This window comes from Sapajus apella, unplaced genomic scaffold, assembly GCF_009761245.1.
Source record: "Sapajus apella isolate SASKATOON/1434 unplaced genomic scaffold, GSC_monkey_1.0 scaffold4, whole genome shotgun sequence".
NCBI lineage: Eukaryota > Metazoa > Chordata > Mammalia > Primates > Cebidae > Sapajus > Sapajus apella.
The window spans coordinates 29,912,102-29,926,292 of NW_022436944.1; the positions used below are offsets into that span (position 1 = coordinate 29,912,102).

A 14,191-nucleotide genomic window follows, 5' to 3' on the forward strand; every position below is an offset into this window, starting at 1 on the left:
TTCCCCCTTTCTCTTTCCCTTTCCCTTTCTGTCCCTGTGTCCTATCCTGTCCTATCCTGTCCTATCCTGTCCTGTGTTCCAGCGATTCTTCTGCCTCAGCCTCCTGAGTAGTGCCACCATGCCTGGGTAATTTTTGTATTTTTGGTAGAGATGGTGTTTCACTTTGTTGGCCAGGCTGGTCTTGAACTCCTGACCTCGTGATTCATCTGCCTCAGCCTCCCAGTGCTGGGATTATAGGCGCGAGCCACCATGCCTGGATGTATGGTTTTGTATGAAAAAGTTTGGCTGACCCTGGACATAATTTACAATGTTATTTATAGTTTTTTTTGTTGTTTTGTTTGTTTTTGAAACAGATTTCCACTCTGTCGCCCAGGCTGGAGTGCAGTGGCACTGTCTCGGCTCACTGCAATCTCCATCTCCCGTGTTCAAGCAATTCTTGTGCCCCAGCCTCTCATAGTGTTAGGATTACAGGCGTGAGCCACTGCACCCATCTTATTTACAGTTTTATTTATTTATTTATTTATTTGAGACGGCATTTTCGCTCTTGTTACCCAGGCTGGAGTGCAATGGCACGATTTCGGCTCACCGCAATCTCTGCCTCCCGGGTTCAGGCAATTCTCCTGCCCCAGCCTCCTGAGTAGCTGGGATTACAGGCACACGTCACCATGCCCAGCTAATTTTTTGTATTTTTAGTTGAGACGGGGTTTCACCATGTTGACCAGGATGGCCTCGATCTCTTGACCTCGTGATCCACCCGCCTCGGCCTCCCGAAGTGCTGGGATTACAGGCTTGAGCCACCGTGCCCGGCCTTATTTACAGTTTTAAATGCCAGATTAACTTTGAAGATTTATAAGTGGTGGAGTAATTTGTTAACTTTGAAGATTTAGAAGTGGGAAGTAATATGATGGGAGAATGTTACTGGCAGTGGTGTGTAGAATGGCTTGAATAAGCAGAAGCAGGGAGATAAATTGAGATTATCACAGGAAACGGTGATTGTGGTAGTTATCCTTGAAAATAAGAAGCAGATTATATTGCACTGAGAAGGATGGATGAGGAGGGATTATGTTAGCAGGAGGCACTGGAAGACTGATACCATTCTGTCAATTTGAGTTCATAGGATAATGGTGACAATAAATTTGTATAACTTAAAGCACATTTATGCACTAACCTAAATCAGTAAATTAATGGTATTTCTGTGAGTAGAAAGCCAGACATAAGTCAGGATTGGACTTAATTTTAGAGGTGGCATTTGGCCATTTTGAGGTGGCCTTCAAATAGGCATGTTACTCGTGCAAGTTAAAAATCTAGAGTCAGAGATCTGGAATGCGGTGAGGTATACTGATAAGGTATTGAAGTCATTTGCATAGAAGTTACAGATAAACTGGATGAAATCTTCAAGGGAGCATAATATAAATAAAGAAGAGCAGACCTAAGAGTTGAGCTTTAAGGAAGAGAGAATGAGCCTAAGAAGAGCATTTGATGAAGGAGATTGAGAAATAGTAGATTGTGAGTTGGACTTACCATTTGCTATGTACCTTTCCTTCTCTTTACAATTTTATGCAGATCTTTAATTCAGTAATGTGGAATTTAGTGAAGAGATTCTTGTTCATGCCGTCTAAACCTTTTCAATTCTGTGTTGAAGCCAGCCTGTGAGAGTCGAATATTAAATGTTCAGGAATTTCGCAAGCCGACTAAACACAACATTTCCGTTTTAAAAAGTTATATAAGCTTAAAATTAAATGTCACATGAAAAATAAAAACAGTAAATACTCAAAACTCATCGCTTCCTTATTATTTCATGTTACTATTTATGCTCTTGAAGTTGTTATTTAAACCTGTTGTGTCTTTGTGGTAGAAATATGTTTCAATGCTGCACTACTGTTTATTACTTCCCAACTCACTTTGGTTATGCCACTTTGGTCGAATGGTACTCAGAGACCCGGGCGAGGTGGTGGGGGGAAGAAATTGGCTATGGTAGGAGTATGTACACCATGAAAATCAGCAAATGATAAAAAGCAGTGCTTTATTTATTGTTTGGTTGATTATAGACTTAAGAAAGTGATAGAGAAGTTGTTAACAATACAGATTCAACTTAAAGGTGTATGGGACAGTGTATATCATTACAATACGAATAACAAAAAATTGAGGAAGTATTTTCCCTCAACCCTTATCTGAGTCAGCAGAGAAGCTGCTCACAACATTGACTAATGAGTAAAGTTTCAACAAATGTCTTTATCATTTTACTTGCATCCTACTCAGTAAAGTGAACAAAAACAGCAACTACCTTTCATGTTAACATTCCTATTCATTCATTAGTTGTAGCTGTAGTTTCGATTCCTATATAAGAGTTGGGCAGAAATATCAAAATTATTTTGTGAAAATCAATTGGTTATGTGGAATTTACAATAAAGAGTATTTTGTGTTTTATTATTGTTTGTAAATTATGTGCTAAGTATCCTTTATGTCTTTTTTTTTTTTTTCCCGAGACGGAGTCTGCTCTGTTGCCCAGCATGGAGTGCAGTGGTGTAATCTTGGCTCACTGCAACCTCTGCCTCCACGTCTCAGTTGATTCTCCTGCCTCAGCCTCCTGAGTAGCTGGGATTACAGGCATGCACTACCACACCAGCTAGTTTTTGTATTTTTAGTCGAGATGGGATTTGAGTACATTGGCCAGTCCTGTCTCTAATTCTTGATCTCAGGTGATCTGCCTGCCTCGGCCTCCCAAAGTGCTGGGATTACAGGGGGTGAGCCACCATCCCCAGCTAGCTGTCTTAATACTTATAACTTAGGTGTTTGTATATATATATATATATATATACATATTTGAAGAGCCAGTGGCCAAACATTAACTGGCACAACACTGACTTTCATGACTTTATGAAAGGAATGAAAATCATCCTAAACTTTCATGTTTTTATACTGAAGAATTAGTCTTTTGCAATTATATTTTGCATTTATTTTTGTATAGCAGCTATCATTTCTTCTTCATTTCCCTCTTTATTTGAGGGATCCATTTCATTTACTGTTACGTAAAATTAGGCAGCAAAGACAACGTTAGTTTGCTAAAGAGTTTTTCTGAAATAGAAGTATAAACCATTTCTAATCAGCCATATAGCAGGAGATAAGGAAAGTAGTCAAACAAATGCATTGTACTTATTAATTTGTTCACTAAAATAATATAACCTTTTTTAGGGATTCAACTAATGAAACTACTGCCCATTCCGATGCCGGCAGCGAACTTGAAGAAACAGAGGTCAAAGGAAAAAGAAAAAGGGGTCGTCCTGGCCGGCCTCCAGTATGTATTTTGCTTGTCTACTTTATCCCTTTAAGAGTGACTGTGTTAATCAGTTTGATATGCGTTGTTAATTGTAGTGCTAGTAAGGTTAATAATTTAAAAAAACAGTCAGTGACATAATAGAGATGGGAAACTTTGTTTCACATAAATTGTGTTGGCAGTGATCAGTAAAAGGAAATGATTGTAGTATGGTTTTGTTGCTGTCCTTCAAATGGTAGTCCATTTGAAGGAATAGCAGGTCACTAACAATGAATGAGGTTTAGTTAATTAAGACTTCATGCTTTTCAGATGGAACTCTGATTTCTTATGAGCTCCTAAATACTGTTTTGGAGTTTGGGGCAGTCTCAGAATTTATTCTCATTGATAATCTGATTGAAAAATTTAGAAGAGCTCTAGATAATTCTACTTTGAGAGATAGCTTTATGTATTGTAAGAACATCAGTCATAATTTAAGCATGCATAAACCGTCTACAAGATACCATTATCTGCTTGTCAAAGAATTAAGGCATATGCTTTTCCGCATTCGCTTATATGATGTGATTTGCTGTTAATTTTTTTTTCTATTTTATGAAAGTTCTTTTAATGGAAACTCTTAGCCTCTTCTTAATAGGAGACATTATATAATGAACTTCCCATATTCCCATTATCTAGCTTCAGCAGTTACCAAATCATGGCCAATCTTGTTTCATCTCTTCATTCCTCCTCCTCTTTTTCCATCCTGTGTTATTTTTAAGGTCATTCTAGACATCATTCCATTTGTAAATGTTTTAGTGTGTATTGCTAAAAATAAGCGTTTTTTTTTTTAATACCACTGCAATATCATTATCAAGCCCTGGTATAAAATATTTTATTAATATCACCAAATACAGTAGCTAGTTTTATAGCTTATAATCATCTTATGAACATTTAAAATTCAGTTTGGTGATTAGAATCATGACACAGGTATGATCCATCCCGTGCAATTGTTGCTTAACCACTTATTACCTATATATCTTTTATAATGAGTTCCTCAAGAAGACTGGCTTTTTTGATGTAGTTAAGTCATTTTTCCTTTTTTGCCAGAATTTTTCATTAGTTGCTATTTCGGGCCACCTTTAAGATTAAAAAAGATAAAGACTTACTGTATTTTGCTATACACTTGGTTTTATCGTCTACTTTTTTTTTTTTTGTTACGGAGTCTTCCTCTTGTTTGTTGCCCCGAGCTGGAGTGCAATGGCGCAATCTTGACTCATGGCAGCCTCCGCCTCCCGAGTTTAAGTGATTCTCCTGCCTCAGCCTCCTAAGTACCTGGGATTACAGGCGTGCGCCACCATGCCCAGCTAATTTTTTGTACTTTGAGTAGAGATGGGGTTTCTGTATGTTGATCAGGCTGGTCTCGAACTCCCAAGCTCAGGTGATCTGCCCGCCTTGGCCTCCCACAGTGCTGGGATTACAGATGTTAGCCACTGTGCCTGGCTGTCCCTTACTGTTATTTAAAGGAAGAAAATAATGAGGGATGACATGCCATATAGTAACTTTTTGTATTGCTTCTTCATTTCTAGAAGTATTTTGTGGTACAGTATTCCTTACAAAAATGTTTTCGGAAAAGCGAAAGAGTTCTGCACTTGAAAGCTGGCAGTTATTCTAGTTCCCCTTACTACTGTGTGATTTTTCCAAGACTGTAGGCAAATTTCATTACTATCCTGGGAATCTGAGGTTACAACTGCAAAATAGGAAATAAGACTAGACTTGCTTAAAGGTAGGTGAATGAATTGCTCACCTTGATTGATTGCGTACTTGAATTTGTTCTCCCCTACTTGAAATTCTTCACTTACAGGATTCAGATTAAGTACTGTCTCCTTAAGGAAAGCTATTTATTTTTCCTAAAAAGAATTAACCACCGCTTCAGCAAGCTATTGTATTATTCCTTGGAACTGGTTTAATTTTTATGTGTGTACAACTGAATCCTTGTAATGTTGTGCTTTTTGAATGAAAAGAAGTCTGTGTACCGAAATGCTTAATTAACCCTTTTGTGGTGGGAAATACTTGATTTTTAGTGAAGTTACTACTACATAGTCTGATAAATAAATAGTACATGTTTATGTCATAATTACAGTATTGAAAAAGATGTCAACCAGTGTAAGATAGTAGCTTTCTAGAAACTTGTTTTATTTATGTTTCAGTCTACACATTTGCGCAAATTATTTCACATGGCTATCTATACTTCTACCTAATTTCAGTCAGGCTTTCATCTTGATTGTGGAAACAACATAACATAATACCGCTTCCTGAATTTCTACTTTGAGCTTTGTGTTAGCTTGGTGCTGTTTATGTTATTTAATCCTCACACTAGTGTTATGAAATAGGTCTTAGATGCAGTTTACAGTGTAGAATAAAAAGCTTAAAAGTGGTAATTTGCCTAAGGTCACATAGTAAGTAAGTGGGAAAGCTAGGATTTGAATTTATATGCCAACTCCCACACTCTTAAGGAAGCCAGAATGCTAAGCTGCTAATTAATCTTGAGATTTATAATTGTCAGAGTGATCACATTGGAGTTCTGCCTCAGGTACCTCTTCTGAAGAAATACCAGGTATTGATCGACTTACCACCTATGCAACTTACGACCATCCGACTTTACGACCACAATCGCTAGCGATGACTGCTCTGCGTCTGGCAGCGCAAACGTTGCCCAGCTGGGCATACGACAGTGCGGACCAGCTTCCGGCAACACTACCATCTCCACGTGCACCATTTCAACTGTACATATAGCCTACTCAGCTTACGACCAAATCGTGTTACAACCGATCCGCGGTCCCGACCGTGGTCGTAAGTCGAGCACTAGCTGTATTGGACATTTCCTGTCAGCTAGCTGCATTTTGAACAATAAGTCAAATTTTGACTAATGGCATTTTTTTGTTTAGCTGTGGTAATACTAGTCATTGCTTTTAATCTAGTAAGTTTAATCTTTTTTAAAATTTATTACTTTTAGAGGGGATTTCTTGTATCTTTGGTTTTCATTTAGCCAGTCAAAACATATACCGCTAGTGCTCGACTTAATGACCACTATTGGTTCAGACAGACCGGCCGTAACACGATTTGGTCGTAAGTTGAGTAGGCTATATGCACGCGGAGATGGTAGTGCTGCCAGAAGCTGGTCTGCACTGTCATACGCTCAGCTGGGCAACGTTTGTGCTGTCAGACGCAGAGCAGTCGTGGCTAGCAATTGTGGTCGTAAAGTCGAATGGTCGTAAGTTGCGTGTGTCGTAAGTAGATCAATACCTGTAATATAAGGAGTTTCTATTATAGACAGTATTGTTTCCCTTATTTTTATTTTATGTTTTATTTATTTTTTTTTTGAGACAGGATCTCACTCTTTGTCACCCAGGCTGGAGTGCAGTGGCGCAACCATGGCTCACTGCATCCTCAAAGTCCAGGGCTCAAACAGTTCTCCACCTTCCAAGCCTCCCAAGTAGCTGGGTTTACAGGCCCATGCCACCACACGTGGCTGATTTATTTTTATGTGGAGATCAGGTCTCACTGTGTTGCCCAAGCTGGCCTCAAACTCCTGGACATTTTTTTCCTACATAACCACAGTACGATTATGAAAATATGAAAATAATATTGATATAATATTTATACATCTCATTTAGTTTTGCCAATTGTCATAATCTAATAATCCCTTAAAAGAAAAAATATTTTTTTTTCCTGAATGAGGATCCAGTCCAGTATTTTATGTTGCTTGCAGTTGTCATGTAAATTGGCACCTCTCTAACCTTAACCCCTCTTTAGTTTCTGTGTTTTATTAAGTACTTTTTTCTCTTTGTTCTGTTTAAGTCAGAATGAGCACTTCTATTTTCTCAATGTTATATACCTTTCATATTTGCATAGGCTAAGTAGGAGAGGTCAGTAAAAAGATACAACTTTTATTTTTAAATGTCTGTCTGTTCATACATAGAAGATGGACAATATACCACAAAAGTTTAATAATGAGTATCAGAAGGGTAGGTTAACAGGTCACTTATAAAAATTGGATCTTTTAAATTATTTGTTATTTTTAATGTAGACTGTTGTGAATTTTATAGTATTCAAATTCCAAAAATTTTTTTTCTTTCAAATACCAGAATTTTTATTTACCCATCCTCTTGGTTTAACATGATCTCATTTTGACCCAGGGTTGTGATAAGAACCAGCATGTTATAATGTGGTAGCAGATGTCTGCTAGGTTTTGTTTTTCTGGCCCCTCTCAACCTCTGTCACTTCTTTTGTCATTTCTTGGTTTCCCTTCAATAGTCTATTCTAACTCCTGTAAAATAGAAAGTACCAACCCCATTGTTACGAGGTTTTAAAAGGACTAAACCAGGATTCAGTCAATCTTTCGGGAATATTCAGACTCCAACAGTTCCTTCTTGATCTTCAGTATAGCTCCTTCTCATCTGTAATGGGCAGAAGAACCACTGAAATAATAAACCAGGAACATGGGTATAAGTCTGTAGGCCAGGTTAAGCCTTAGAAGTAAAATATATGGGCTTTGTGACCACCACTACCAAAATCCAGCCTAAAGGACTGACTTAATAGTTCCAATAACAGTGAGCTCATGGTTCCCTGTAGATGTCTCTCTTGTACCTCCAGTATGACCAGAGCTTGAGGAAGGGCCTCTCACTGCCTGCTGCCACGCTTGGAATAGTATGAGGGACTCAGCAGAGGCTGGAAACTGAGTCCAGCCACAGGGAGTCAAATGTGGGACACCGACAAACCAATTGCAGAGTTGGTGCCATGTTGAGCATTTATGTTAAAAATTATGAACTATTCTAAACCATGATGATATGAACTGTTTTGCAAATAAATTTTGCTGTATAGCCATTGGTTTTTTTTTTATCCTAAATTTCTAAAAGTGGAGTTTGTTAGTGTATGTTGTTTGTTTTGAGACTTTTTGACATGTATTACTGCCTTTCACACAGCAAAATGTATGGGTGTAAGATACTGCTTATAATGGTTAAGTCCTTTCTAATTTTTTTTTGTTTTGTTTTTTGAGACAGAGTCTTGCTCTGTCGCCCAGGCTGGAGTGCAATGGTGTGCTCTCAGTTTACCACAACCTCCGCTTCCCACGTTCAAGTGATTCTCCTGCCTCAGCCTCCCAAGTAGCTGGGATTACAGGTGCGCGCCACCATGCCTGGCTAATTTTTGTATTTTTAAGTAGAGACGGGCTTTCAGCATGTAGATCAGGCTGGTCTTGAACTCCTGACCTTGTGAGCCGCTAAGCCTGGCTGTCTTTTCTAATTTTTTTTTTTTTGAGACGGAGTTTCGCTCTTGTTACCCAGGCTGGAGTGCAATGGCGCGATCTCGGCTCACCGCAACCTCCGCCTCCTGGGTTCAGGCAATTCTCCTGCCTCAGCCTCCTGAGTAGCTGGGACTACAGGTGCGCGCCACCATGCCCAGCTAATTTTTTATAGTTTTTAGTAGAGACGGGGTTTCACCATGTTGACCAGGATGGTCTTGATCTCTTGACTTCGTGATCCACCCGCCTCGGCCTCCCAAAGTGCTGGGATTACAGGCTTGAGCCACCGCGCCCGGCCATGTCTTTTCTAATTTTTAAGTGGTGAAAGTTTACCTCAATATTTTCTAAAATGTTCATTATTTGTGAATAAAGGTGGTATGATTATGGCTCACTACAGTCTCGATTTACCAGGCTCAAGTGATTCCCCCACCTCAACCTTTTGAGTAGCTGGGACTGCAGGCGTGCATCACCACACTGGCTAAATTTTTGTAGAGGCAAGGTTTCGTCATGTTGCCCAGACTGGTCTCAAACTCCTGGGCTCAAGCAACCTGCCTAGTAGGACTCCCAAAGTGCTGGATTACAGGCATGAGACACTGTGCTCAGCCTATTTATAATTTTCTGTACTATTTTTTTAATTTTTATTTTTATAAGAAACAAAGACCTCTATAAAAGAGTTTTTTTTGTAGCTTAAATGTGCCCACTTTTATGATCACTTTAGGAAGTATATTTATTAGTTGGACTTCTCTTTAAAGCTATCTTTGTTGTTTTCTGAATTTGTCATTTAGAAATTTTTTTCTACTGACTAGTTTTTAGTTCTAACTTCCCTAATTATGTTAAACGCTACCACAGTTCCAAGAACACAGAATTAAAGCCTGAGTCATTGTTAAATTTCCTCATCTCCAAGTCTCTTGTCCTGTCTCCTTTATTTATTGAAATTTCAAGTCTGATGACTTTTATTTTATAATCTTACAGTGTCTTCCACATCTATCCTTTTTATTTCCCAAGTTTCTATCTTTAGGGCTGTACTCTTGGCTTCCTGCCTTTGATTTTTGTCTTTTTCTGTTTCACCCTTTTTAATAGTGCCTGGTGGGAATATGTTTTTTCTTATTCAAAAATCAAGCAGTGTCTTTTTTTGTTTTTGTTTTTGACAGAGTCTTGCTCTGTCACCCAGTCTGGAGTGCAGTGACACGATCTCAGCTCACAAGCATTGCTGGTTTCTGAAAAGCTGTGTGGTACTTTCAACTAACCTAGTGTCACAACTAATATTTTGTTGTATTTTCCTGTTGACAACCTTGCAGTCTCTTGTCTTTTGATGTATGGCTTTAGCTTTCCCACTTCCACACCATTGCTCAATGTGTTTTTTCTTTCGGGAACTCTTATTTTCTAAATTCTGTTTATGTTAATCTTACCAATATTCTTACTAATTTTATGAGTCCATTAGGTCCCAACTTGCAGCATAATTTTTTTTTTTTTTAAATTCTTCCTGCTTCTCAGTACTAAAAATAATCTTTCCCTTAAAACCTTTTTAGCACTTATCCTAAACCAAAATTCCATGAAGAGCATTTTTATATACTATAGGTTATTATTTTATATTGGCGATATTTGTGTTTATCTCTTTATCTTTTAATTGTATTTATATAAAATTTTTGTATTATGCAATCCCAAAACATGTTCACGTATATCGTTTGTGATATGGTGCAAATTGTTTCACATTCATAGCTTATTATGCCAGATAAGGCACAAAGGTTAAAGAAAGTTGTTGTATTTTTGTTTCTTAAAATTAATAGGAAAGTTATTGCACATTCAGACTGCAACTTAACTTATCCTAGAGCTTTTGGAATAGAGTAATTTTGGATAAGGTATCTTCCTACACAGCAGGGCTAATCTGTGTATTTAAAATACTTTACTAGAAATGTAGATACACATTTAAATTTAGTACTATATAGTCATCCTAAAGATTGTTGTAAACTCTGAGATTAGATTGCATCATTTTCATTTAGGAACAGTGAAGGTTGTTAATGACTTCTTAAGTATATGTAACCTATTTTCCGTGAAATTAATTAATTACTGTGTTGCTGCAGGCTTTCTTTCAAGTATTTCAGGTTTGCTTTCTTACACATACTCATTAAAATATTTAAAAATCATTATGTTCCTTGAATTAACTGCTGTAAGGAACTCTAATTTCTGTATTAATAATCCTATGGACTATAGCTATTTCACTTGTACTATTGTTTATGGGATATAAAATAGTAGTGTTCCTTCATCACTACCAGTTGACAAGATTGTATTAGGAAGTTGAAAAATACATCTTAAATGTTCTGTTTTATTTTATTTTATTTATTTTTTTAGGCCAAACCTTGCTCTGTTTCCCAGGCTGGGTGCAATGGCACAATCTTGGCCCGCTGCAACCTCTGCCTCCGGGGTTCAAGCGATTCTCCTGCCTCAGCCTCCTGAGTAGCTAGGACTACAGGTGCATGTCACTACGCCTGGCTAATTTTTTGTATTTTTAATGGAGATGGGTTTTCACCATGTTGGACAGACTGGTTTCAAACTCCTGATCTCAGGCGATCCATCCTCATCGGCCTCCCAAATTGGTGGGATTACAGGCATGAGCTACCACGCCTGGCCAATATAAGTTCTTTGAAAGCCATGTTTGGTGGATAGTGGCTACCATGTTGGAGAGTGCAGATACAAAGAATGAGTCTGGGTCTAGTCTGATGAGAGAATCATTGCCAGTAATCCAAATGGAGAGAATTAATGTAAAGAATTAATTGGCTAGACACAGTGACTCACACCTGTAATCCCAGCACTTTGGGAAGCCAAGGTACGGTGGATCACTTGAGAACAGGAGTTCAAGACTAGCCTGGCCAACATGGTGCAACCCCATCTCTACTAAAAACACAAAAATTACCTGGGCTATGGTGGCACACACCTGTAATCCCAGCTACTTGGGAGACTGAGGCATAAGAATTGCTTGAACCCGGGAGGCAGAGGTTGCAGTGAGCCAAGATTGCATCATTGGATTCCAGCTTGGGTGACAGAGTGAGACTCTGTCTTAAAAAAGAATTACTATTTAAAGGCTTCAAATCATTTGTCATTTGGGAATTGCAAATTAAGACAACAGTGAGATCTTACTACCTACCTATTAGAATGGCTGAAATTTAAAAATCTGACAGTATCAGTTTCCTGCAGGTACATGACAGAACAGAAACTCTTACTTATTGCTGGTAGAAATACAAAACAGTACAGCCATTTTGGAAGACAGTTTGGCATTTTCATACAAAGCTAAACATAGTCTTACCCGATGTTCCCACAGTTATACCCCTAGGTATATACGCAGCTGATATTAAAAATTGTGTCTACACAAAAACCTGCATGTGAATGTTTTTTATTTGTAATTGCCTAATAGTGGTGACCCAGTTGCCCATTATTTGGTATATGGCTAACATAGTGTAATACATCTGTAGAATGGAATGCTACTATTCAGCAATTTTTAAAGTGACCTCTTTGGTCACTAAAAGGCATGGATGAATATTTTTGTTTTGAGACAGGGCCTTGCTTCGCTTAGGCTGAAAGGAGTACAGTGAAACAATCATGGCTCCCTGCAGCTGAAGGCTACTTGGGCTCAAGCCATTCTCCTGTGTAGCTGGGCTACAGGCAAATGCCACCATTTCCAACTAATTTTTTTCTCGTTTTTTGTTTTTTTATCCTTTATTTTCCTCTTCTTTCTTGTCAATTGTTAATTTTTTTTATTTTTTATTTTTTATTTTTTTGTAGAGAAGGAATCTTGCTTTGTTTCCCAGGCTGGTCTTGAACTCTTGACCTCAAGCAGTCCTTCCACCTCATCCTCTCAAAGTAGTACCAGGTGTGAGCCACTATACCCAGCCAGACATGTATCTTCAATGCATATTACTAAAGTGAACAATCTTAGTCTGAAAAGCCTACGTGTTATATGACTCCAGTTAGAAGTTGAGCATCCGTAATCCGAAAATTTGAAAGCTCACATGCTCTGAACTCTGAAACTTTTTGAATGCCAACATACAGCCCCGTAAAAAATTGCACACATAACCTCATGTGACAGGTCACAGTTAAAATCAAGATCAAAGTCAGATGCAGTGGCTCACTCCTGTAATCCCAGCATTTTGGAAGGCTGAGGCAGGCAGGTAGCTTGAGCTCAGGAGTTTGAGACCAGCCTGGGCAACATGGCAAAACCCTGTCTCTACCAAAAAAAAAAAAAAAGACAAAAACAAAAAAATGAGCTAGGCATGGTGGCTGCTGCTTATAGTTTGAGCTACTCAGGTGGCTTAGGCTTGAGGATTGCTTAAGCTTGGGAAGTGGAGGTTGCAGTGAGCTGTGATCGTGCCACTGTACCCCGGCCTCGGTGACAGAGTTAAGACTGTCTTAAAAAAAAAAAAAAAAGGAAAAATCAAAACTTTGTTTTATGCACAAAATTATTAAAAATATTATGTAAAATTCCTTTTAGGCTTTGTGTATAAGGTGAAACATAAACAGGTTTAATGTTTAGACTTGGGTTTCATCCTGAAGATGTCTCATTATGCATGTGCAGATATTATAAAATTTGAAAAAACTCAAAGTCTGATATACTTCTTATTTATTCCAAGCATTTCAGATAAGGGATAATTAACCCATATATTAATATGTGGAAAAAAGGATACTATGATGATGATTTAAAAAGTATAAACTAGTGGTTGCCTGAGAAGGGGAAGATAAAGGGTTGAATGGGCAATACACAGGATTTTTAAAGTAGTGAAACTCTTCTCTGTGATACCACTAATTGTGCATACACAACACCAAGCATTTGTTAAAATCCTTAGAACTTTATAGAACAAAGAGTGAATGCTTTTTCTTTCATAATTGAGATTTGGTTGGTTGTGTTGAGGATTAGTGCACAGACATGTCAATTTGTGTGCAATTGTTAAAATCTAAATGTTTGTAATTTTTTTTAAAGTTACTCCAGTGACTTCCCAGCTTAAAATTTGGAGGCAGATTTTACTTGAGGCTATCAGTACCAATATCTTCACATGTTGATAAGCTGTTACATATAATTCTCCATTTCAGTTTAATGGCATACACACTGCATACTCAAATTTTCAGTCTTTCACAGCACATTAACAAAGCCATTAGGAAAACAGGACTACCACAACCAAAGATATTAGAGTGCACACAATTCTGACAGGGAGAGCCACGATCAAGGAGTGATTTTTTTGTTGTTATTGTTTTGTTTGTTTTTAGGAGACAATTCTGCTTTTTAAAACAACAACAACAACATGGAATAGAAATAATTTAAAATATCCAAGACATTAAAATGCAAAAAAAAATTTTAATGCAGGACTATGACTCTGTATTGCCATTTTATGTGCTTTGTATTATAGAATATGAAAACTAACCCCCATCTATAGAATTGCTGACACCCAAGACAGTCAAAGCCTCCCACAATTCAATATCCCACACTGTTTTCTGGTTGTGCCAAAAAATAAACAACCAGTAAATGATTTCACCTCTTAAAAACAGAAAGCATTTACATTTTAAAAATGGGATGTGGATAAAATTCCCTACTTCTTAAAAATGTTTCTAGAGCTACTAAAAAACTTGTATTTATACAATAGTTGTTAAGAATATTC

The 14,191-nt window shown here is 37.8% G+C and overlaps 1 protein-coding gene across 2 annotated transcripts in view; it reads left to right on the forward strand.

The window, feature by feature from the left end:
• The window catches only part of STAG1 (stromal antigen 1), a 405,253-nt gene that overhangs the window by 120,494 nt on the left and 270,568 nt on the right, over positions 1–14,191 (forward strand). For both annotated transcript variants that reach the window (XM_032265673.1, XM_032265683.1), the window contains one exon: positions 3,193–3,295. In XM_032265673.1, the coding sequence (XP_032121564.1) occupies positions 3,193–3,295 (103 nt within the window). The remainder of the gene's footprint in view (positions 1–3,192; positions 3,296–14,191) is intronic.